The following is a 24,245-nucleotide window of genomic DNA, read 5'->3' as shown; positions in this document are numbered from 1 at the left end:
CCACTTTGAAATTTTTTGGAGGAATTTTTTTATCGGTACGAACCAAACATGACCTCTATTCCTTGTTCTGGAATGTAACACAATGCTAAAGACACGGTTGAATAATTGATATCAATTATGCTATTTCAAAGACACATGTATTATTCAGTGAAACGCTGTATTACTCTCAATTCCACAATTATTTTATACTGAGACAGGAACTAGACAGAAAAATGTGCCCTTCATCGTATGATCATGTGAAACGTACCAAATAAAACTGGGATTCTGACACTACAATTCAGGATATAAGCGGGTGCCACGCTTCCTGTGAATGGAGCTGTGGCCTATGGCACTAATTTGCAGAGACCGGAGAAAGAAAATTGAAAAAGAGGAAGCTGATAGCCAGCAGCTAGGTAAAGCAATGCATGCTGGGAAGAGGACTGAGAGAGGCTCTCACCAGCAAAAGCAGCTCAGATAAATACTTATAGAAGTGAGGTTTGGTATAAACAAACAAGATGACCCAAATCATACTACAACTGAGCTCTTGTATTGTGTCAATGCAAACCAATTTAAAGCTGCAATCGGGTTAAAAATAAGCAAAGATCTGTTGTTACCTAAATGTACATTCATAAAAAAATGTCCTTGTCCCCATATTAAGCTTTTAATAATGATTTATAATTTGCTTGGTCAGGTTGGATTTCATGGGAAATATAACTTTAAACTTACTTGCATAATTATGTCATGTTTAAAACTTTTATATAACACTTTTTATATACAAATTTAGGGTTAATATAATTAAATATTTTAGCATCTTCAAAGGCGGGGTGCAAGAATAAAAAAAATACGCTTTGAAAAAGGCAGTCGGGCCGAGTACTAAAACACACTTGTAGCTAATCAGCAGTAAGGGGTGTGTCTACTAACCTACATCGTTGCCTGGATTGCGTATGTGTGGGGCGGGTCTATCAAAAGAAGGTCCAGATTCTATTGGGGTAGGGGCGTGTTGTACGTTGAAGTTGTTAAAATACAACAGAATTTTGATTTATTTAAATATGCTTAGTGACTTATGGAGGGAACTCTTTAGATGGAACTCTTCAAAAAGGGTACTGTCACATTTCAACTATCAGTTTTACTTTACTTTAAATTTAATTCAATTATAATTTAATCAAATACAGCTGTTCCTATTCTTAGCAGGGGGGGGGGGTGCCCGAGCAGCTGCCCCTTTACCCCTGGATGACCAAAGTGCCCTTTTTGTCAAGGAATGTTTTTGTAATGAAATTATCTTTTGTAAAGGCCTGCCCAAGCTAAAAGTCATGAAAAATTATTTAGCCGTAAATAAAATGAGTCACATGATGACCTAATGACCTTTCATATGACGTTTGGGGCGATCCCTCGGTCACGTAGCGCGAGCGCACTGACATGCGTTTTCTAAGACACAGTGCACAGTACAGTAGGATCCCCTTCGAGTCGGCACTGACCGAAGTGGTATGCTTGTTACTTATTATTATTTTACAAGAACAACGTGAAGACAGCTTGCACAGCTCTTAACCTCTCTAGCACGTTAGATGCAAGTTAAGTTAGCTACAGCAGATAGCTGCAGATATAAACAATGAAGCAGACATGATACACTCACTTCTGGGTTTTTGTATGGGGGAGAAAAGATTCATGGGCTTCGAGGGGTCTTGTTTTTTGACTTAAAACTATTCATACTTCAAATTACTAAACAATTTTTATAAAAAAAATGTAGAGTGCCATAAAAATAGTTTTCACATCACTGGTAAACAGGCTCATACTGATTTTATAATTCTCTGATTTATGCTCCATAAATGCTGTTTTTATTATTATTTAAATAATTAAAAAGAAAAAAATCAGAACAGGATTAAAATAGAATTATAATTGACTAAAAACCACAAGCCTGTAAACCTAATAATATCTTAATGTCACAATGCGATATATAATATTATATAATATCAAAACTGCGTCCTGTTGACACACAAAAAATTATACATTGTAATGCACTGTAAGTCGCTTTTGATGAAAGTGTCTGCCAAATGCATAAATATAAATATATAAAACTCTGTCTATATAAATTGTCTCACTCTATTTGCAAGGAAAACAAAGAAAAATATTAGACTTATTAGACTAGATATTAGAAATGGTCTTTTCTATTCAGTTTTGCTTTATTATTTGTTTCAATGGTGTGCGTGCGTGTCAGCGAGGTATGTGCCCTTTTTATAGTTTGAACACCTGCCCATCCAAAAGTCTCTGCACGGTCGTGATTCTCAGTAAATCTTACTATTCATTTCATGTTGTTATTAAGGGACACGACTGACATATTTCAGTTGCTCGTCCCCTCTTTTTCGCCCACTCCCCACCCTTCTTCTTACAGCATACACCTATTTAAAGTCTCCCTTTATTATTTAAAACTCATCTTTGAGCATCATAATAGCATATATTAAAGTTTCACAGTAACTTCTTCATGCTTTTAAATAGTTTGAATGTAACTCTACACCCTTGCGTCATTTAGTATATGAGATTTATGTTAGTCCCCGCCTCTACTCTTTCGTATCACCTCGGACCAAAATATATTTGTAAATAGATGCTACATTCTTTAGTTTCAGACACATAATTGCTAATTCCTGTTTTACACAATGCATACGTGAACTGCACGTTTGCAGCACTAATCTTTAAGCCCTGATGTTAACAAGTTACAGCACTCACCCTGCACATATGAGCAGCACAGAAGTAGAGCTGAAGCAGCTGTGATGCGATCATTTCAGTGCCGGGATCTATAAGGTATCCAAACATAATATCTATGACTCGAACTACTGATCTACACGTTCAGCTATGTTGGTATGATTGGTTACATGTTTGTGACGATGGAAACCAAGGAGATTTTAAACCACTGGAATTATACTGTCTCTAACTTTATGGAGAAAATACTCAGCAATAGTGTTAAATGATGAATTTGCCCATGGCATGTCTTAACACCACATAGACCTACACAATAGTGATGTCATTTCAAAAAGATGTAGACTGAAGCTGAAAGAAAGGAGCTTTCAACTCTAAGTACAGTTTCTGTCAGCAAGGGCTAACTGGACCACACTAACAAACTAAAACCTTGACCTTGGTTTGTGCAGCAGATCTGATATGATCTAAATCAAAGTAAGTCCAATCTTCTCCATGATCATATCTTAGCATAAAGCTCTTTAAGCATGTGTGTGTGCGTGTGTTCCTTTGGCATACTGTACGTACATACGTGGAAATACGAGTAATGTGCCTTGCCACTTATTGTATGTGTAGGACTATAACCAGAAAGACACAATCGCTGATATAGTTGTATAGTTTAGTACAGATTGCTAATATATCATTGACAAGCTAAATTATATAAGTCTATAATGCAAGGCTACAGTAGGATACATCAATGGATAGATGAAACAAATGCAGGCAGAATCATAATCTATTTATGTTGTGCCGCCAGAGCTGGTGAGCGTGGGTGGGGTTATTGCTGATCACTAATCTCATTCATCTTTGTTTCGGGTGATGCATGGAGAGTCACTGCCAATAAGATTCATGTTATGGAATGTTCGGTGACCTGTGATAAAAAGAGGCCTGTGATTAGGTCCTCCTGATTTCATTTTATAGATTTTTAAATGAAATGCATTTATTTAATCAAGCTTTTGATATCATTTACATTTATTTCAATTACTCAGCCTTTGCATTTTACAGTATGCATTTGGCAGATGCCTTTATCCAAAGTGACAGTGCATTAGAAGGAATCCATTTTAGCTAAGATCAAACCAGCGACCTTTTGCACTGCTTACACAATGCTTTACCACCAACTGAGCACTGACCTGGTTACCATTTATTCAAATTACTTGCATTTTAAGCCTTACGGGAAAAAATAGAGCGCATGCATGTTTTTCCATAAGGGGTGGTATATCAGGAGGAGTGTTTTACTGGGTCCTTTAAACTTTAGTGACCTGCAGATCCCTCCTCAACCCATCACTAATACACATATGGCACAGACAGAGCATCTGGAAATAACAAGTATCTCAAATGAAGGACACCAGGGTTCATGACCGGGCTTACGGGAAATGGACGCAGCTTAAAATCCGCAAAGGGTATATGGGGAAGAACAGCTACAATCTGCAGTAAATCTCTAATGCTGTGTATGTGTGTGTGTGTTTCTCTCTCTCGCCCTTTTTCTTCCTCTGTTTGTGAGGGAATTCTGGGAATGAGTTGTGTTTGTGTTTTAATTTGGATTGTTATCACTACGCTTTTCATTTACCTTTACAAACAACATCACTCCGAGGTTCTGCAGTGTGTGATTGCATCTCAATGATGGGAGCTTTCTGAATCTCAATATCAAGCGTGGTGCAGAGAGCAGTCTATAGAAACCATTTATCAAACCTGAGATAAAGGCACCACAACAAACACGCTATGCACGCACGCACACGCACGCACGTACTGAGTGCACAATCATCAAGTTCGAAACTTTGTTTCGAGCAAGCTGTCCTACATCTAAGGCTTTAACATCGTAATAATGGCTGATCAGTATTTCTGTCAAGAATCTTACAACTGTGTCAACGCCTCCCATTCTGCATTTTCTCCTCGTGCTCTCTTTCTCACCCTCTCGTGTTCAGCCCGGGAGGGTTTTTCCAGAGCACACTGTCTACAAAATGGGTCAGGACGGGACCGGGCTCTATTTATAACCAAAAACCATTTTCATAACCCCACAACAGGTCTCACACAAAGCCTGATGCCCACACAACTCCCCGAACGCAGTCCAATAACTCGGTGGTTCCCTTTAGCAGTCCATCCTCCATCGCTCTCGAGGGCTACAGCACCGATGAACACATGATAATTTGACGCCTGGATAGTCAAACAAGTAGAGCAATAGTTTCAGCTCGGCGGTGAAGCTCTGATCTCTTTACAGTTTGAACTTAAAATCATCATTTACTCTCGTTGTTCCATTGTACTTATTTTTTCTTTATTAAAGGAAAACACCACAGTTTTTCAATATTTTACTAAGTTCTTACCTCAACTTAGACAAATTAATACGTACCTATCTTTTTTCAGTGCATGCACTTAGTCTTTGTACAGCGCATCGTAAATGTGTTAGCATTTAGCCTAGCCGCATTCATTCCTTAGGATCCAAACAGGGATGAATTTAGAAGCCACCAAACACTTCCATGTTTTCCCTATTTAAAGACTGTTACATGAGTAGTTACACGAGTAAGTATGGTGGCACAAAATAAAACGTGGTGATTTCTAAAGAGGATAAAAAATGAGAACTATATTGTATGGCGGAAAAGCACTTAGTTGGCAACACTTCGTCCTCGGCACGCAGTAACATCATCACCCTCGTAATCCCCCTCTCGCTCAAACTTCTGTCAATATTACTGTGCCCGAGGTTGAAGTACTGCAAACTAAGGGCTCTTACGCCATACAAAATAGTTCTCAATTTTTATCTGCTTTAAAAATTGCCACGTTTTATTTTGTGCCATTAATCTAGGTCAAAAATAAAAGCACAAAAGCTGTCACTGGGGCAGTACTCTTTAAAAAACGGTTCTAATAGGTACCATTTAGGTACAAATATGTGCCTTTTAGGTACCAATACGTATCTTTGAACTACCAATATGTACCTTTGAAGTACTAATATGCACTCTTTGGGTACAAAGGTGTACCTTTTTGAAAGGGTACTGTCCCAGTGACAGCTTTTGTAACTATTTTTCTGAGAGTGTACTTACTCATGTAACTTCTCATGTAACTTTAAATAGGGAAAACATGGAAGTGTTTGGTGGCTTCTAAATTCATCTCTGTTTGGATCCTAAGGAATAAATGGGGCTAGGCTAAATGCTAACACATTCACGAAGCGCTGTACAAAGATTAAGTGTACACATTGAAAAAAGATAGGTATGTATTAATTCATCTAAGTTAAGGTAAGAAAATAGTAAAATATTGAAAAACAGTGGTGTTTTCCTTTAACATGTTACATTGTTACATAAATATTTTACTGAAACTCAGAGCTGATTTCTGTATGATGAAAGTGGACGGTGATTTATATTGCCTATCTCTAAAAGTACCAACATAGGTTTAAAAGTATTGCAAAAAGCTGTTTTAATATGCACTATGTTTAGTCTTTTCAACTTCAAACTACAATTTGAGCTTTTTGGAGCATGTCTGTAAAATCACCCACTTTAAATGAATGTAGAAGAGCAGCTCTGAGATTTTATAAAATATCTTATTTCGGATTCCACTCCAAAAAACGTTGGGTTATTCTCAACCCAGTGTTGGGTCAAAAACGGACAAACCCAGCAACTTGGTTAAATGAACCCAGAAATTTTTTATATTTGACTCAACAATAGTTGGTTGGCTTGTCCCTTTGTGACCCAACATTGGGTTGAAAGCCCAGCATTATTAAGTGTGAAGCTGACAGCTTACCGTCACACGCTAAACGGCAAAAGGAGCCCACAACAATGTTATTCTTTCACAGATGTGCCGCTTTCTAAATGGAATAGCAATGGGATATCGACATAATTGGAAATTTAGTGGATTTTAACCTTTTTAATCAATGCTGCTGAATTGCCCCTTTCGGATTTGACGGGACATTTAAAACCCTAATGGTCATTATAGGCTTTGCACCAAACAGCAGATGAAGACGCGAGAGACGTCTGCTCCGAGGGGACGTATGAAATCCATTATGTGGCAGAAGAGCACAATCCCTGAGGCAGCTCCTCTAATTTACATGAGCTTATTACAATGAGATACTCACAGGGCTTGACAATATAGTGGCATATTATGAATGACCTTCTCTTTAACTGCAGTGAGGAGAAGAGGGGAGGGGAGAAGCACGATTCTCTGGGGAGTGGGGTGTTTTCCCATTGGCTGTGTCCCCTCTCTCACGTTTGTTTGTTCAGCTACACACACACACACACACACACACACACACACACACACACTCTAGAGATACTAAGCTGATCATTATTGAACACATTTACGCGGGTTCGTATGCTAACACATGCCAGCAGGCGCATGCGGGTAACAGTCACCCTGGTGATATAACAAAGCCCAGAAATGATTTCAATGATTTACTGCGCCCAGATGTCAGATAAGCGACACTCTAAACAAAGATATCGTTCGCAAGTTAATCTGCTTATATAACCCTTCTGACATTGATCAAAATAAACCTGCCCGTCACACACCCAGATATTACCCAGAATTCAATTTAATATCCGACTCCCTTTTCTCTGATACCACCGCAAAGCAAAAAGCCTGTTTGTCCCAAAGCCAAAGTCACAAACAGTGAGTACAAATTACAGAAGACAGTTATGTAACTAAACAAGAAAAGTGAATACTAAAAATGACACAGGCAGGACAGGAAGTTACCAAACCAAGATATTAAAGAGGACGGCGTGGCAAAAGGGACGGTTTTAGGATAACCACAACAGGACAGGATGTCCCAAACGCAGTGCATCAGTAAGCAACCCAAGGTCTGATTTAGAATCAGTTCCCTTTGAACCACTTCTCAGAAGAAAATCCCCTCATTTCTTAGTTCACAGAGAGGCGGTAGACAAAAGCTCTCTCATCCCCGTGTTCTAATCGCCAGCGCTGAGATGCACACTCGCACACATATAACCGCAGCTTAACAAACACACATTCAATCTCTCTCTCACTCTGTGAGCTGTCTCATCACATTCCTTTTCCTTTTATCCTGCTTTAGACGTGACACAGCCTAAATATCTGCTCCACCTTGCTTGTTAATGCTCCTGCTTTCCACTCTACTCCACATCAAACACAATTTGGGTAATTGGTCACACGGCACTGGCTTATCCTTTGTTATTGTGTATTTATTTATATGGGAAAGCTTGACCTTTGGGAGTGGTAACAACAAACATTTAATACAGCAGTAGAGCAATAGGGTTTCTTGTACATAACGTTTAGAATGGTCACAGAGCCACAAGAGATTTGTAATTAGCTTTTCAGAGAGCGAGCGAGAGAGAGAGAGAGAGAGAGAGAGAGAGAGAGAGAGGGAGAGAGAGAGTTGGTCTATTAAAACATATTTTATAGCATAAGAATTGCTTCTACACCATTTTGGTTTGCTTTTAATTACAGGAAATTTTACGGATTTGAATCTTTAAAAAACCCAAGATCATAGAGAGAACATTAAAGATCAATGAGGCTGAGGAGTGTAACAACCTGAAAAAAAATGACACCAAGGACAGGACCTGAAGAGAATTGGGTAGAGATCTCAATAAATTCAGCACCATGGACAAAGCCTGAGGATTTCAGCACCATGGACAGTAACCACATTGTCTTTATTACCCAACATTCGTTTTCGTTTGCCCAAACTCTTTAATATGAGAAGAGTAATTGCACTCTCTGCATTATTGTTTACCTCTCAAAGAGCTGCACATTTTCAATTATCTGTGAATCATTATTGTGGAGACACACGGGGGGGCACCATTATAATTATTCCATTATCATAATCATCGCAGTCTTCAAAAGAGCATTCAGCCACTTACGGAGGTGTAGAGGTACCCCTCGCTGTTCATACCGAGGTAGAAGCCAGTCTTCGCTCCCTGGATCGCCACTATCCGGAGACCCACAGGAATCAAGTTGAACTGTGCTGTGGGGGGCAATCAAGAGAGATCTGGGCTCAGGAAACTATATAAACACTGGATGAACAATATATATGTGTATATCATCAATGTGCCGACTTTCAGCATCAGTCATTCTCAATAGTGCTATATATATACACAGTATCACCAAATTATGTACTTATAGTCACGTAATTTTTTTTATCTTCTCCGTGACACTGTCACGTTTTTCCGTGACCGTATCGCACATTTCTGTTTTAGTGTCATTGTCACGTATTGGTTACTCAACTGTTTTGTCCTATTCTCTTACTGTTGTTGCTTCGGTTTAGGTTTACATAAAATTACATCCTTACCCAAACCCAACTCTAACCCTAACGCCATGCGACAATTGTTTAAAAATCTGAAAATATCAAAAAATAAATCAGAAAATTTTTTTTATAAACCAATACTTAAAGTGACATCCTAACGCAAACACCAAATCTAACCCTAGACCGAAGCGACAATGTTTTGAAAATAGGAAAAAGCTGTTGAGTAAACAACACGTGACAATGACACGGAAACAGAAATGTGTGACATGGTCACGTAAAAATGTGGAAAAACGTGACAGTGTCACGTAAAAGAATCAAAAATTAATGTGACTATAGGTATAAATTTGTGAGGTTAAATAATCTCAAAATATTAATAATTGTCTTTACCAAACATATTATTTTGCTTCAGAAGATATTAACCCAGTAGAGTCGTTTGATTCATTTTAACGATGGATTTATGAACTACGCCATGTTGATCACATACAAGCAGATAACTTGATGGCATTTTAATATAAAACATTTTTATGTGTTCAGTTGAAGAAATTAAGTCATATACATCTAGGATGGCACCATGGTGGGTAAATTATAGGGCGTGGCAAAAAAAATATATATTTCAATTAATCTTTTTTCTTTACGTGGTCGATTCAAAAGCGATTCTCCAAGAGCAGAATCGATTTTTTTTTCATATTTATTTCCGCAAACATTGAACGTAAGATTAACGTTAATCTAATTACTAGTCTACTTCACTAGATGTCACCCTCTTTTTTGCCTTGTGCGATGTTACCAAGGCGAGCCTGTCATTCATTCAGTGCTTAAAATGGTTTCAGGTGCTTCATTGACGTCGATGCCACCTTCACATAAAAAGTCAGAGGTATGGAAGCATTTTAGATTTTGCAAGCAAGACGACGACGATAGTATTGTGGCTTTTAATTTCTTTTTATTTATTACCCACTTGTAAACTGCTGTTCATTGTTCTTTTTATTAATATAGTATTTGTATTAAATCTATATTCATTGAGTTGAATCGATAATCGAGTTTAAAAACCGACAAGAGAACCGGAATCGTAAATTGAATCGAGAATCGAATCGATTTGGTAGCTTATGAATCGAAATCGAATCAATCAGGGGTGCGTTTCCCAAAAGCATTGTTAGCCAATGAACATCGTAAGTTCCATTGTTACTAACATCCAGGGGCGTCAGTTTGTGTTGAAAAGTGGTGGGGACAAAATAACAGATGAAAAAACATTACAGAAGGACGGGAATAATATTGAATAATGGTGCATCAAAAATGGGCATAGTGTAGGCTGGTCAACAACACAAAAATACTCAGCATAAACCCAACAAAGTCGACTGCACATGTAACAGTCCCTACAACACCAGATCAACCGAACAGTGCCAAAGCACCATACTGTAGAAAACAGCAGCACGTTAAGTCAATGATTAATGAAATTCATTATATATGTAAAAGAAAACACACCATAAGCATACAATGCAACATATGTGATCCTGGACCACAAAACCAGTCGTACACTGCAAAAAATGATTTTCAAGAAAAAATGTTCTTAGTATTTTTGTCTTGTTTTCAGTAAAAATATCAAAAAATTCTTAAATTAAGATGCTTTTTCTTGATGAGCAAAATGACCTAAGAAAATAAGTCTAGTTTTTAGAGCAAAAATCTTAAATTTAAGTGATTTTGTGCATAAAACAAGCAAAAAAATCTGCTAATGGGGTAAGCAAGAAATCTTAAATTTTTTTCTTGAACATCAAATTCAAAATAAAATTGCTTACCCCATTGGCAGATTTTTTTGCTTGTTTTATGAACAAAGTCACTTAAATTTGATATTTTTGATCTAAAAACTAGATCAAGAAAAATCATATTAATTTAATAATTTTTAGATATTTTTAATGTAAACAGGACAAAAATACTAAGAATTTCTTTCTTGAAAATCTGACTTTCTTACTTAGTAGTTTTGTCTTGTTTTCAGTAGAAATATCAAAAAATTCTTAAATCAAGATGTATTTTCTTGAATAGCAAAATGATATAAGAAAATAAGTCTAGTTTTGAGACAAAAACTATACAATTTAAGTGAATTTGTGCTCAAAAACAAGAAAAAATATCTGCCAAAGGGGTGAGAAATTTTTGCTTAAATTAAGTGTTTAAGAAAAAAGAAATCTATTTTTAGATTTTTTTTGCTCACCCCATTGGCAGATATTTTTGCTTGTTTTAATTACAAAATCACTTAAATTGTATATTGTCTAAAACTAGGCTTATTTTCTTAGGTCATTTTGCTCATCAAGAAAAATCATCTTGATTTAAGAATTTTTAGAGATTTCTACTGAAAACAAGAAAAGAATACTAAGTAAGAAAGTTATTTTGCAATGTAAGTCGCACAGGTATTGTTTGATTTTTCATAACATTTAAACCAAATGCTTTCAAAAAGTGGTGGGGACAAAATCAGCCATTTCAAAAAGTGGTGGGGACATGTCCCCAGCGTCCCCAGTGTAAATGACACCTATGCTAACATCGTTCAATGATTTGGTGTTTCCCGAAACCATCGTTCAAACGAACACTCGTAAATTGCATTGCTAACTTGTGTCATTGGTTCACCGGTTGTTAAAAGCATTGTTCCTTGTTATTATCATATGTAGACTTACGTTGATCATGCTTTTGAACAAAATAAGCAAAAAACATGTAGTACAGTCTATATCCATCATTCGAAATATATTAAAATTGTATTTTAGGCCTTTAAATTTGTAAACAGAATGAAAGAGCTGCATTTGAAAACTGCGCATGTGCGAGCACTACGAGCTTTAAGACCCTGGGGAATCCCTGGGAGGAGTGACGTAAGAGGGAACTTGCACGTGAATTAAATATCTTTAAAATATACAACAGATAACTAAATCACGATAACAAAAATCAATATATATGCAATATATGTTATTTACAGCAATAAACTGACATTAAATCGATTTGCACAGATTAATTAGTACTTAACCTCCCACGTGACATCATCAACTTTGTTGTTATACCAACATGGTTCAAACGAAGAATGTGCGACAAAGTTACTATGCTTTCGGGAAACAGTCGTGACAAGGTAGTTTGTTTCTCCAACGATGCATCGTACTATGGTCGTTGTTTGGGAAACGCACCCCTGGAACATCTTAATCTATACCCAGCCCTAGTAAATTATGAGAGAATTTTCATATTTGGGTAAACTATTCCCTTCAAAGTCAATTGTTATGCCAATTAATGTAATTCAGATAACCGCACCCCCAGTGGTGTAGTCTAGATTTTTGTAGTGAGTATACTGTGATTTTTCCCTCTCACCCTTATGCTCACTCGTCCTAGCGCGACACCTCATAAGGACCACCACACTCACAGATGCATACAGTAAAGATATTCATGTAACTTAGAGCATTCTGAAAGTGTACTCATAAACACATAAACTGAATGTGTTATCAACATGTCAGTTTATTATAAGAAAAAAAAAGACTTTAGAGCCAATGGGTTTACAGCTGGGGAAACTGGACTGATTTTTAGACTGGTTTAGTGTTAATCAACATCTAACTCAGGAACAAAAGTTACTTAACTGTTAATTAAAATTAAATAAACTGTTTACAATCTTCAATCCGTGGCAAACACATGCATTGAAGGAGAAAAAAATATTCACTCTTTCAATAGATATTATCTGACAACTATATGTTTTTAATTAATACACATTTAAGATGACCATGAATTAACTATAATTTGCATAGTCATTGATATTAAAGCTTATTTTTTTTGCATATAATATAAGCATTGTCTAAAAATGAAAATAGGCTTATACTTAATTATTATTACAAGACCCTCCTGTAGCCTAAAATTTGCAAGTCTAAACTGAACATCAACGCAGACATGAATTTCCTCACAGAAGTTTAAGATCATATACATCTTGTCAAGATGATCTTGAACGCAGATATATAAATGAACACAGAGAAGGAAAGTTTAACACTGTGAAGCACAAGCAAACATGCAGAGGAACTGAAGGCAGCTAAAAACCATCAGGATATAATCACGGCTTATTTTATTGCATTTGGAGCCTTACCTCCAGATAAAGTAATAAACTGGACTGATGATTTAAATGTTGTACTCACATGTGCGTTGTAAGCTCTATGGATTTTATGTTGCAGCACTGCTTCACTCGTTCACTTCTCAGTGTCGCGTGAGCAGCTACACTGCAGGTTCGACTTCATTTGGCGCTAAGCAGACCTCTTGGTGATGTCAAAGTACCGCGAGAGCGATTCAAAGCAGATTTCTCCATGTGATAACTGGAGTCGCTCTCGCGGTGCTTTGCTGTCACTTCCCTGTGGCGTCACACCAGTCTGCTCCCCAGTCACTTTCGCGTCACTATAGTAATTTGATTTCATAGAAATTACTACGCCGATCGGATCGCGCAGTTCGGCAGGAAGTATATAGCCTAATATGTATTTCAACCCGCTAAAGTGGCAAGTGTAGCATGCTAATGATCAGTGCTTCACATCTATATTATGACTAAAAGTTTAAAAATATGTCACAAAACCATGCTGTTACGCATCCTCGCGCTATTTTTAGTGGGTATACGGAAATCCTTGACCATTTCTAGTGGGTATACGGCGTATACCTGCGTATCACGTAGACTACACCACTGCGCACCCCTTAAAAGCATGTATAATAAGCAAAACAAACTGTGGTTGGTTGTTTTACATGTCAATCAGATGACCTCCTCCTGTCCAAGTGAATGAGCTGCAGTAAGGAGCGACTCTGCAACATGACACAGGATGAAAAGGGATCAAAGAGGATGGAGTACTGACAGAGATGCCAAAGATAATGACAGGATGAGTGTGTTGTGAGGGAGGATGATCCAGGTAAAACCCTCTATTTGCTGTCTTTTGTCCTTGATAAAAAATGGACTCTGTTTGATATGTATCCTCTATGATATTTATCAAGCAACCATATCGCACATTTAAAGAGACAGTTCACACAACAATTGCAATTCTGCCAACATTTACTTACTCTCATGCTCCAGACTCATATAACTTCATTTAGTGTAACATATTACTATTCAGTCCTTACTTTGTAACCATTTAAAAAATAAGATGCACACACCCATTCGATGTCCGTGTATTACACAGAATACTTTTCACAGCGGATGATTAAGTTGTCAATGGGATTATTAGGGCGTAGAGGTGATGTAACATGGGTGAGAATTACTAAATGAGGGATATTGGGACATTTGACTTTACGAAAGACGCCCAATGTTGCGTAAGAGAGAGAGAGAGAGAGAATAATGGGAAATGAATCTGAGAAGCTGAGAAAGAGTAGATAAATATTTTTACAATTGGTTGTCAGAGAGCCAGACAGATATGTGACAGCACCAAATTGGTGTCGGACAGAATTTAGCACCATTATTCACCCCATTGGGCATGAAGTGTTTTGGACGCATGTCAGAGGCCCTGTCACAATGTTCACAGGACTCTGCAGTTGTGGGATTATTTAACATGTGCGACAGTCATTGCAACAGACAGTCGTGACATGTAAGCTAGTCCTTGACGACCCAGCAGGAATGTGCTACACTTTAGTGACAACTGCCAACCCAATACAATTCCTAAACTGTTACATGCACACACAAAAAGCACAAGCAGAACGAAAGACAGATCCCATGTCTGCTTTCATTGGTCTGTTTGCACTTTTTGGTGACTCAACATAAAAACATGATAACCATTATTGAACTAGTCAAAGACAGAGACCTGAAATTGCACTTAAAGATAAGACATTGGCATAAACAAGACTTCCAAAAACCCAAATATAAAAGATTTATTGTGTAACTTTTAAATTTTCTCTTAGGGTATCAGGTTGTAAATCCTTTTTTATTTCTACTTTAAACTTTTATGTTAAATATCCACCAATAAGTGAATTATTTTAAAATACACAGCACAGCCAAAATATGTGGACATCCCCATCTAATTAAATGGGATTGGCTGGACCCCTTTATTCAGTAACAGTAAATCTTAGTCTAACCATTTTACAGTGACATTTTAGAGAGCCGTGTGCCTCCAACTTTGTGCCAATGGTTATGTGAGGGACTCGGTCAATGTATCTGTGGACAAATTGAAGTCCAAATAATTTACTGAATCTGGCGTGAATGTTACGTACTGGACACAAAGGCCTGCACAAAGCCCAGATCTAAATCCCAGTTTTGGGATGATTCGGAATGCTGACAGAAACCCATCGCCCATCACCAGTTTGTGACATTCTGATGCTTTTACATCTGAATGGCAACAAATCCCTTTAGACATCTCCCATCTAGGGGAAAAACTTTGCAGAATCGAGGCAAATGTTAAAGCAGCAAATTGAGGACCAATAATGCCCATGGTTCTGATATTAAAGGATTAGTTCACCCAAAAATGGAAATGTTGTCATTATTTACTCACTATTATGTCACTTGAACCCCCAGTGACTTTGTTCTTTAGAACCCAAATGCAATTAAAAAGTGTAAGAAAGTAGAGGATTAAATGTCTTTTAAAATAAAATATATGACATACACATATATATGACATAACATATGTTTACACTTCGGACAGATGCGAGAGCGCGTGCACGTGCATGTGAGACAGAGAGAAGCGCAGCTGCTTATGATGCTGGATTTATTTCAGATGCTATGAGTCCAAGACACGCCCATTAAGTCCATGTGCATTAAGTCCATGTGCGTGCAAGAAGGAATCCTCTCTCTACAAGCTCTTGCGTTAAGTGAAGCCCACAAACCCCCATGCAAGTTGTGCAATGCGCATGTTAATGTTAAACTATAATAATAATAAATAATGGCGTATCATTTTTGTCTTCAAAAAAAGTAAAAATCGAGAATCGGATCGAATCGTGACCTTAGAATAAAAAATGTAATCAAATCGAGGATTTGGAGAATCGTGACACCCCTAGTAGTTACACAAGTAAGGTGGCACAAATTAAAACGTGGCGATTTTTAAGCAGATAAAAATTAGAACTATATTATATGGCAGAAGAGCACTTAGTTTGTAGCACTCGACTTTGGTCGCAGTAATATTGAGGGAAGTTTGAGCGAGAGGAGGTAGTAAGGAGTTATGATGTTACTGCGTGCCGAGGTCGAAGTGTTGCAAACTTAGTGATCTTCCGCCATACAATATGGTTCTCATTGTTATCCGCTTAAAAAATCAACACATTTTATTTTGTGGCACCATACTTACTTGTGTAACTACTCATGTAACAAACATGGAAGTGTTTGGTGGCTTCTAAATTCATCCCTGTTTGGATCCTAAGGAATGAATGGGGCTAGGCTAAATGCTAACACATTCACTACGCGCTGTACAAAGATTAAGTGCACTCATTGAAAAAGATAGGTATGTATTAATTTGTTTAAGTTCAGGTAAGAACATAGTAAAATATTGAAAATGGTGGTGTTTTCCTTTAAAAAGTAATAATAATGGTTCTGACGCCCATGGAAGAACAACAAAAGACACTGGGGGATCAAAGGAAATTAGGGCTGAGTAAATAATGATTTGGGGGTGAACTATCCCTTTAAAGGCGCTCTAAGCGAATCTGCGAGACGTCACTTTTTGTTGATGTTTGAACTGTTTTCAAACAAACGGGCAGCTAACCCCTCCCCCTCCCTTCCGTGCTTTCATGAACGCGCCCAACCCCCAACCCCAAATCCTTCTTGTCGTTTATTGGCTGGAACACTTTGTTTTGTTTCGTGGTGCTAGGTTTGGCCACTGTGTTTATATTGAAGTTTGTAGAGCCTGGGCTGTCTACAGAGATTGCGTTTTTTTACAGTTTGATCAGCGGACAGGCAGCATGCAGATAGTGAGGAGATGTTTGCTGTATGTAACAAAAAATGTTTTATGGTCTAAACCGCGTGAATTCGCTTAGAGCACCTTTAATGTTTGACACACATCTGGATGTGGTCATAAGGTGTTCACAAACTTGTGGTGATATTGTGTAGGTTGTGCCAATTAAAAACATGTTCTTCTTTTCCTACATCTCCAGATGTGCTGGTCCACACTTGAATGACAAAAGTAATCAAATGCATTTCCTACAAACTAACTATGAATAAAGTTTATTTCCAAATCTTGGCACTCACATTGGCGTGCCAAATAACTTGGAAAATACAGTATTATGTGTACATCATTTTGCATAAAACATCTGGTAAATGACTAAATCCTCACTAACCAAGCATTAAACCATCCAACGTTGTCATTTCAATGAGGAAAGCACACTCAGTGTGATCTTCAATCACATTACTCAGTGTGAATCCTCAGGCTGGCACCAGTGACCGCAGGCTAAGTGTTATACACCTGGCCTTAGTCCTTACACACCGGACACGTGCCAACATCGAGCTCTCAAATTAATTACAATGGACAGATAGAAAACGTGCGTGAGGAGACTCAAAGACAGGGAAAATGAGTGATGCGGACAGCAGAAGTTTATTATACGTCCATCTAGCGGTCACAGCCACACGCAGAAACGACTCGATAAGGTTTTCAGCAACTGACCAATCAGGGGTCACGTCAGGCATGTCAGGTGTGAATAACTAGCGGGAAAAAACATGTGCACACACACACACTTACAGAAGCAGCTGTTCTCGTCCCTTATGCCGTCCATGGTGCCATCCGGCAGCATCTGCAGGTAATACCCGTGCTGACTGTACAGACGGGTGACGATGCCTTTCAGCTGCGGCTCTGCAGAGTAAAAACATGTCACGCTGTTAGCCTGGGGAGATAACATCACGCCTTCTGGTTTACATGCGTGATACTGGTAAAGTTTACACAGATGTCATGTTGTGCACATTTTTGAATGAGATGATTCACTGTTTTCTACTTAAAATTATCCTACATAATGTAAAGAACATTGACTGAGTAAGGCCATGTCAAAAATGAAATAGAAAAGAGCGAATTGGAACAAAAATGGTTATAAACAGGTCAAGTTTCAGTTGTCCTCATTGACTAGATCTTTTCGAGGTATTGACTAATTTAGAATCACTATCCAGAACACAGCTGTTTCTTCTGCACTTCGAGATCTCTAAAGATCATAGACCTGATGGGTCACTTGGACTAGGCCAACTATTACAGGCTTTACAAATGATGTTAGTTATAAACATTTGCTATGCTTAATATCTAAACTTATACATGTATAACTGCTTCAAGACAAGATTTGCATTCTCATTCTTTCAATATAAAGCACTGCATTTATGCATTTGGCAGATGCTTTTATCCAAAAATGTGTTTTATCAATATGTGTGTTCCCTTGAAATTGAACCCATGATCTCTGAATTACTAACATGCTGTACTATAGTAATTGAGCTATAGGAGCACAATATTGACATAGTATTTCGTTTTAGAGAAACTTTGGTCACTGACGAAAGTACAAGAATGTGCATCCTACTTCATGAAAGATTTATTTGCATTGCACATTTATTTATGAGACTGGAGAAGAACAGAGGCTGAATGTTTTATTAGCACAATCCCTCTGGCCTACTTTGTGTTCATTTGAAAAACAACCAAGAAAGTAGCTTGTTGCGTTCTGTCAGTGCTCAGGTTTTGAAATAAGTTACGCCCCGTCACCCAAAAGTGTGTCATTACATTTCTGTGTCAACACACCATTGTTAAAAAAAAAAAATTGTTTCTGCTGTTGTTGTTGATGTTTAGGTAGGTGCTGTTTCCTTACAATCAGCCCAAATGTTCCCTTACCGTTAAGAATGAAATAAACTCTCAGACTAGAGGGGTAATTTAAAAACGATTATCTAGAGGGGTGGGTTGACTTCTTATGAGTTTCCGCTGTGTAAATTGTATCGTATAATTGTAAGCTCAGTTGAAACGTGGGCTGCACTGGTTTTTAATATATCTGTTTTATTTGATACCCACTCTGGTGTATTTTTTATTTTAACCTTCAACCTGTTTTAGGATTTAATTAATACGCTTATGTGAACAATTCATATTTATTGGTAATAAAAAACAGAACAAAAAATTCAGGGTTTGAAACTGTATTCAGAGGTTCCGAAGTTTTTTAACAGGGATGCAAATATTGCAAACATCTACAAATTTTTATATTTAGTTTGACCTCCTGAGGTACACAAACAAACCTCTTGTGGAAAAGGTGAAAATCTGTTTAATATCTTAGGGACAGGGCTTAAAGTGCTTATTTGGGGCGGTGGATGGCTTATTATGAGTTTTCACTGTGAAATATCAGGTAAATGTTTGTGTTGTATATTTGTAAGAACTGTTTAAACACACACTGGTTTTACTTTAACTTGCGGATATTAAATTCACCTCTGATTTGGTTACACTTTATTTTAGGCCTTGTTACAGTAAAATTATTCATGTATATTAATAATTAACAACATGTATTTACTATAAGGTTAGGTATTGGTTTAGGTTTAGGTGTATGTTCACTCCAAATAAAATGCTGGGTTGTTTTTAACCCAGCGTTGGGTCAAAAAGGGTCAAGCCCAGCCATTGGGTTAAATTAACCCAGAACATTTTTATATTTGACTCAACAATGGGTTAAAACAACCCAGCATTTTGGGTTAAATTACAATACCCAATGGCTGGTCTCGTCCCTTTTTGACCCAACGCTGGGATGAAAATAATCCATCTTTTTTAAGAGTGTAGTTAAGCATAATTTATGGTTATTACTAAAGTAATTACATGTATCTTGTAACACAGAAACTGTAACATAAAGTGTTAATGATAATTATTACTAAATGACTCGTACAAATATCGTGTAAAGACATTTGTGTGTGTGTGTGTGTGTGTGTGTGTGTGTGCGGCTTTTTTCCTCTTTGCTATCACGACACCTTTAGTGGTGCAGAAGACTATGGAATCTGCTGAACTTTTCCCAGGACCTTTGAAAGCTTATATAAATCTCACCTCACAAATCCTGATAAATCTTCTAACCACATAAAGAAGTTGCTAGTTAGTTAGCTGTTGTTCTGTCTCTTGAAGGGACAACATTTGCAACAGGAAATTATTTTTCGCACTTTCTAATAATTACCCATGTAACACATTTAATGTATTACCCACAAAAAAGAGAAAATGAATGACCATTTGAAAGGAAAGGTGGGGGAAACAGCACTTACACCCTCCTTTTATTAGTGAATGTAACTCTATGGGACCGTTTCTGGGACAGGGTTTAGACGTAGTTTTTACTAACAAACCTTACAAAAAACAATACCAGAGACAAACAATGACACTGATATGTCATTACAAGGTGATTTTAAATTAAGTGGATCACAAATATGCACTTTAGTCTGGGACTAGGATAAGCCCTCTCTGGGAAACCGTCCCAAAATGTGTTGGATAGAAATAATGAACACTTACACCTTCATTTAATAAGCAGTTTAAGTGACAGGGTTAATGAGATTCTCAACTGTCTGGCAATGAAGCGGTGAAGCTGATCATCTGCTTTAGGTTATTAGTGTAACCGTCTGGTTTTGACTTAAATGCATTTTTAGTATCTAATAGGTTGAATGTTATATTTAAAATTTTAAAATATATTTCAATATTTAAAAAAATGTAATATGAAGGAATTTGGTACAATGCATGATTTTGGGATGGATTCAGACATTCAGCAGGACATCATTTTTGGCTTAAGAGTAGTTAGATGGCATGTTAAGGTATGACTGACAAAAATATGCCAGAATTGTATACCTATTGATTTTGTGATGAACCTGCTTTGTCAACAGATATACATACACAAATTGTTTGCGTTTTTCCACAATATATATTTCAAATAACTTTGAACAAAACAGGATAAAAGAAAAGAAGAAACAGAGAAGAAGAGAAATTATTATTATTTATTACAGAAAAAGGGATAAAAGGTGCAGAGAAATGAAAGATCTCTGTAAAATATTTTGAGAGACAGAGAGAGAGAGAGAGAGAGAGAGAGAGAGAGAGAGAGATAAAGCAAGTGAAGAGAGAGAGAGATAAAGCAAGTGAAGAGAAAGAGAGGGTGACCGCTCTTGGCTCCCCCTGGGTGAGGTGTGTGGAGAGAGAAATAGTGTAGGCCTACTGAGTCCAATTCCAGTCTGTTACAGATGGTAATTTTGTCAGAAATCACTGAGCTGCTGCCAACGCTGAAGATACAGCAAGTGACGGCTGGTGTGCTGTGCAGGACCAGTCGCTAGCTTAAATTATCTCTCTCTCTCAGAGGCAATGGATCAAATACTGTTTGCTTGGACTTCAACTCGAAATAGCAGTTTTAGATTTATATTTCATATTATTAGTTTAATTTATTGTAAATAATGCATTGTATTAATCTATTGCATTACAGTGCATGTGCTCATCAACAGAACACACTCTCTTTTTATTGATCTGGAAAATATGCTATAGATAGCACAGCTTTTACACTTCAGTTCAACTGACCCATTCTCTAAGCCCCACTGTAAAAACATTACAGACCAATCAAATATTGACTGCCACCACATTATCACACAAATTATTGCTTTTTTCCTGCTTGTATGGATCATTTAAAAATTTATGGGGTAAACTATTGGTGCTGGGGCACTTACACCAGGTACGTAAGATATTTAACAGATTTTCCAAATAAATTATGAGAAATGCATGCATACACTATTCTCTCTTTTCATGTACTGTTAAAGTTTACCAATTTGACAAAATTGAAGGCAAATGCATAAAATGTTAACAAGTATTATATCCCCAGTTACTCACCATGCCACATACAGAATATGATGTCATATTATATCAATGTGTGTATTTTATCAGATTTCTGTGTGGGGCATTGAGGAGCAAGTACATCCTAAAATCAAGATGTTTCTTTGTGAATTTTAATCACCAAAAGCTTTAAGTTTACACACAGAAAACTGGTAGTTAACTTAGATAATATTTAAAGTGTTTAAGAAAGAAAACGCTACCTGGTTATCACGTGACATAAATTTATTGGATATATTTATATAAGCAATTTTAGTTACCATTCATGTTTATAATGTCTCAACATTGGGCAGTCCAGTCAAATAACACGTCAATTAATTGATTCTAAAATGTAAGTACTTTAAACCTGACTCGTGCCTCACTCGTGTGCTAGCCTAGGTCAATGATACTGATAAATCCTTGTCTGATGACAGCTGGGTTTCCATCCAAACGTGAACGGAATAACTAGGTATTGGGTAACCTACTAGTAACCAACAGTAAACAAAACAAGTAACGCGTGGAAAATTGAGACAGAAATTCATGTAGTCACAATGGGGCAAGTTATTAATTTGTTAGCCGTGCAGCTTGTAATTGCCAAACTGAATGCTGTGCGCAGAAGAAATGCAAAATTTTTGATGAAGGCACTATCAGTATTGCGACGATGTCGATAGTACCCATATATGGTAAAGACAACTTCAGCGGAAACAGCGCTAGACGGCCAGTCACGTGGGTTTAATGTTCGCTACGTCAGAATTAATTGGGCAAATGCGTTTCCATCTACCATTAGCTGGGTTTTCATCCAAACGTGAAGCTAATCTTTTCAAAATTCTGAAAAAAAAGAAAAAAAATGCGAATTAGATGCGTTTCCATCAATTTGTTTGAGTGAATGACGGTGGTATTGGTAACCTAGTAACCAACAGTAAACAAAACAAGGAACGCGTGGAAAATGGAGACAGAACTTCATGTAGTCACAATGGGGCAAGTTATTAATTTGTTTAGCCGTGCAGCTTGTAATTGCGGATCTGAATGCTGTGCACAGACGAAGGAATGCAACATTTTTGATGAAGGCACTAGCAGTATTGCGACGGTGTCGATAGTACCCATATATGGTAAAGACAACTCCAGCGGAAACAGCGCTAGACGGTCAGTTCGCTACATCAGAATTAATTGGGCAAATGCGTTTCCATCTACCATTAGCTGGGTTTTCATCCAAACGTGAAGCTAATCTTTTCAAAATGCGCAAAAAAAAAAGAAAAAAAATGCGAATTAGATGCGTTTCCATCAATTTGTTTGAGTGAATGACGGTGGTATTGGTAACTTAGTAACCAGTAAACAAAACAAGGAACGTGTGGAAAATGGGGACAGAAATGCATGTAGTCAAAATTGTCACAAGTTAATTTATTAGCCATGCAGCTTGCCAAACTGAATGCTGTGCACAGAATAAATGCAAAAAAATTTTTATGAAGGCACTAGCAGCAACGACATTGCGATGACGTCGAGCCCCATATATGGTTAAGACAACTTCAACGGAAACAGTTAGACGGTCAGTCACGTGGGTTTAATGTTCGCTACGTCAGAAATAATTCGGCAAATGGGTTTCCATCTCCCATTCGCATTTACTCTTTATCGCATAAATGAAAAAACACCCCAAGCGAGCTTAAAGTGTAACTAAACCCCTGGTCAGAGCCTGACTCCACCTACTGGCAATATTTGAAAAATGCAAGAAAAGTGGGCAGATCCCAAGGAGATAGAGGGGACGAACTAAGTGTGTGGTGAGATCGTAACATGGGCGTGGTGATTTTGAACCTGCTTACGTCACGAGTCATTTTTTGGACCCACCATCCAATAGGAAAATTCAACTGCAGTAGCCACCGTTCAACCTGAAGAGGGCAGCACTCAGACGTTTTTAAACCATATATTGTAGTATTGAAACACTTTGCATCCAAATGTCAAAAAACTTACTAAAATCAATGAACAGCACTAATAAAGCCCCATTCTTACAGATCATTAACTAAAAAAAGTTGGTTTAGGGTTTAGTTACTCTTTAAAACTTTTTTCCTTCACTTAGAGCGAAAATTAAACCCACGGGACTGACCGTCTAGCTGTTTCTGCGGGAATTGTCTTTACCATATGTGGGCTTGACGTCGTCGCAATGTCGTTGCCTTCATAAAATTTTTTGCATTTATTCTGTGCACATCATTCAGTTTGGCAATTACAAGCTGCACGCCAAATACATGAATAACTTGCCCTGTGACTACATGCAGTCCTTCCATTTTCAACGTACATTGTTTTGTTTACTGTTGGTTACTAGGTTACCAATAGCGTCATTCGCTCTAACAACTTAATGGAAACAAACCTAATTCGCATTTCTCTCTTTTTTAGGGGGGTTTGAAAAGATCCGCTTGACGTTTTGATAGAAACCCAGCTATATATTACCTAGAAAACCCGAAATACATTTTCTTAATGTTCTTTCTTATTTCTTGTTGTAAAACATTATCATAGTATTGGCAGCAGCGCTTGTAATTTTGTATTTCTCATATATAAGCCAGACGTCGTGGAATCAGCTGGGTTTCCATCCAAACGTGATGAGAATCTTTTTTAAATTCGCAAAAAAAAAAAGAAATGCGAAGGTGCGTTTCCATCAATTGTTGGAGCGAATGACGCTA

General features: G+C 37.5%; 1 protein-coding gene across 1 annotated transcript in view; it reads right to left on the bottom strand.

Moving 5' to 3' along the window:
• Positions 1-24,245, bottom strand: part of fgf11b (fibroblast growth factor 11b) — a 62,417-nt gene that overhangs the window by 9,289 nt on the left and 28,883 nt on the right. Inside the window, exons 2-3 of the mRNA XM_065290631.2 lie at positions 17,503-17,613; positions 8,505-8,608 (exon numbers count right to left, since the gene is read on the bottom strand). Coding sequence (XP_065146703.1) covers positions 8,505-8,608; positions 17,503-17,613 — 215 coding nt within the window. The remainder of the gene's footprint in view (positions 1-8,504; positions 8,609-17,502; positions 17,614-24,245) is intronic.

The sequence above is a fragment of the Paramisgurnus dabryanus genome, chromosome 10, assembly GCF_030506205.2.
Source record: "Paramisgurnus dabryanus chromosome 10, PD_genome_1.1, whole genome shotgun sequence".
Classification (NCBI taxonomy): domain Eukaryota; kingdom Metazoa; phylum Chordata; class Actinopteri; order Cypriniformes; family Cobitidae; genus Paramisgurnus; species Paramisgurnus dabryanus.
Note: the sequence above shows the minus strand (reverse complement) of the source record. Positions and strands in the feature narration are given on the sequence as shown.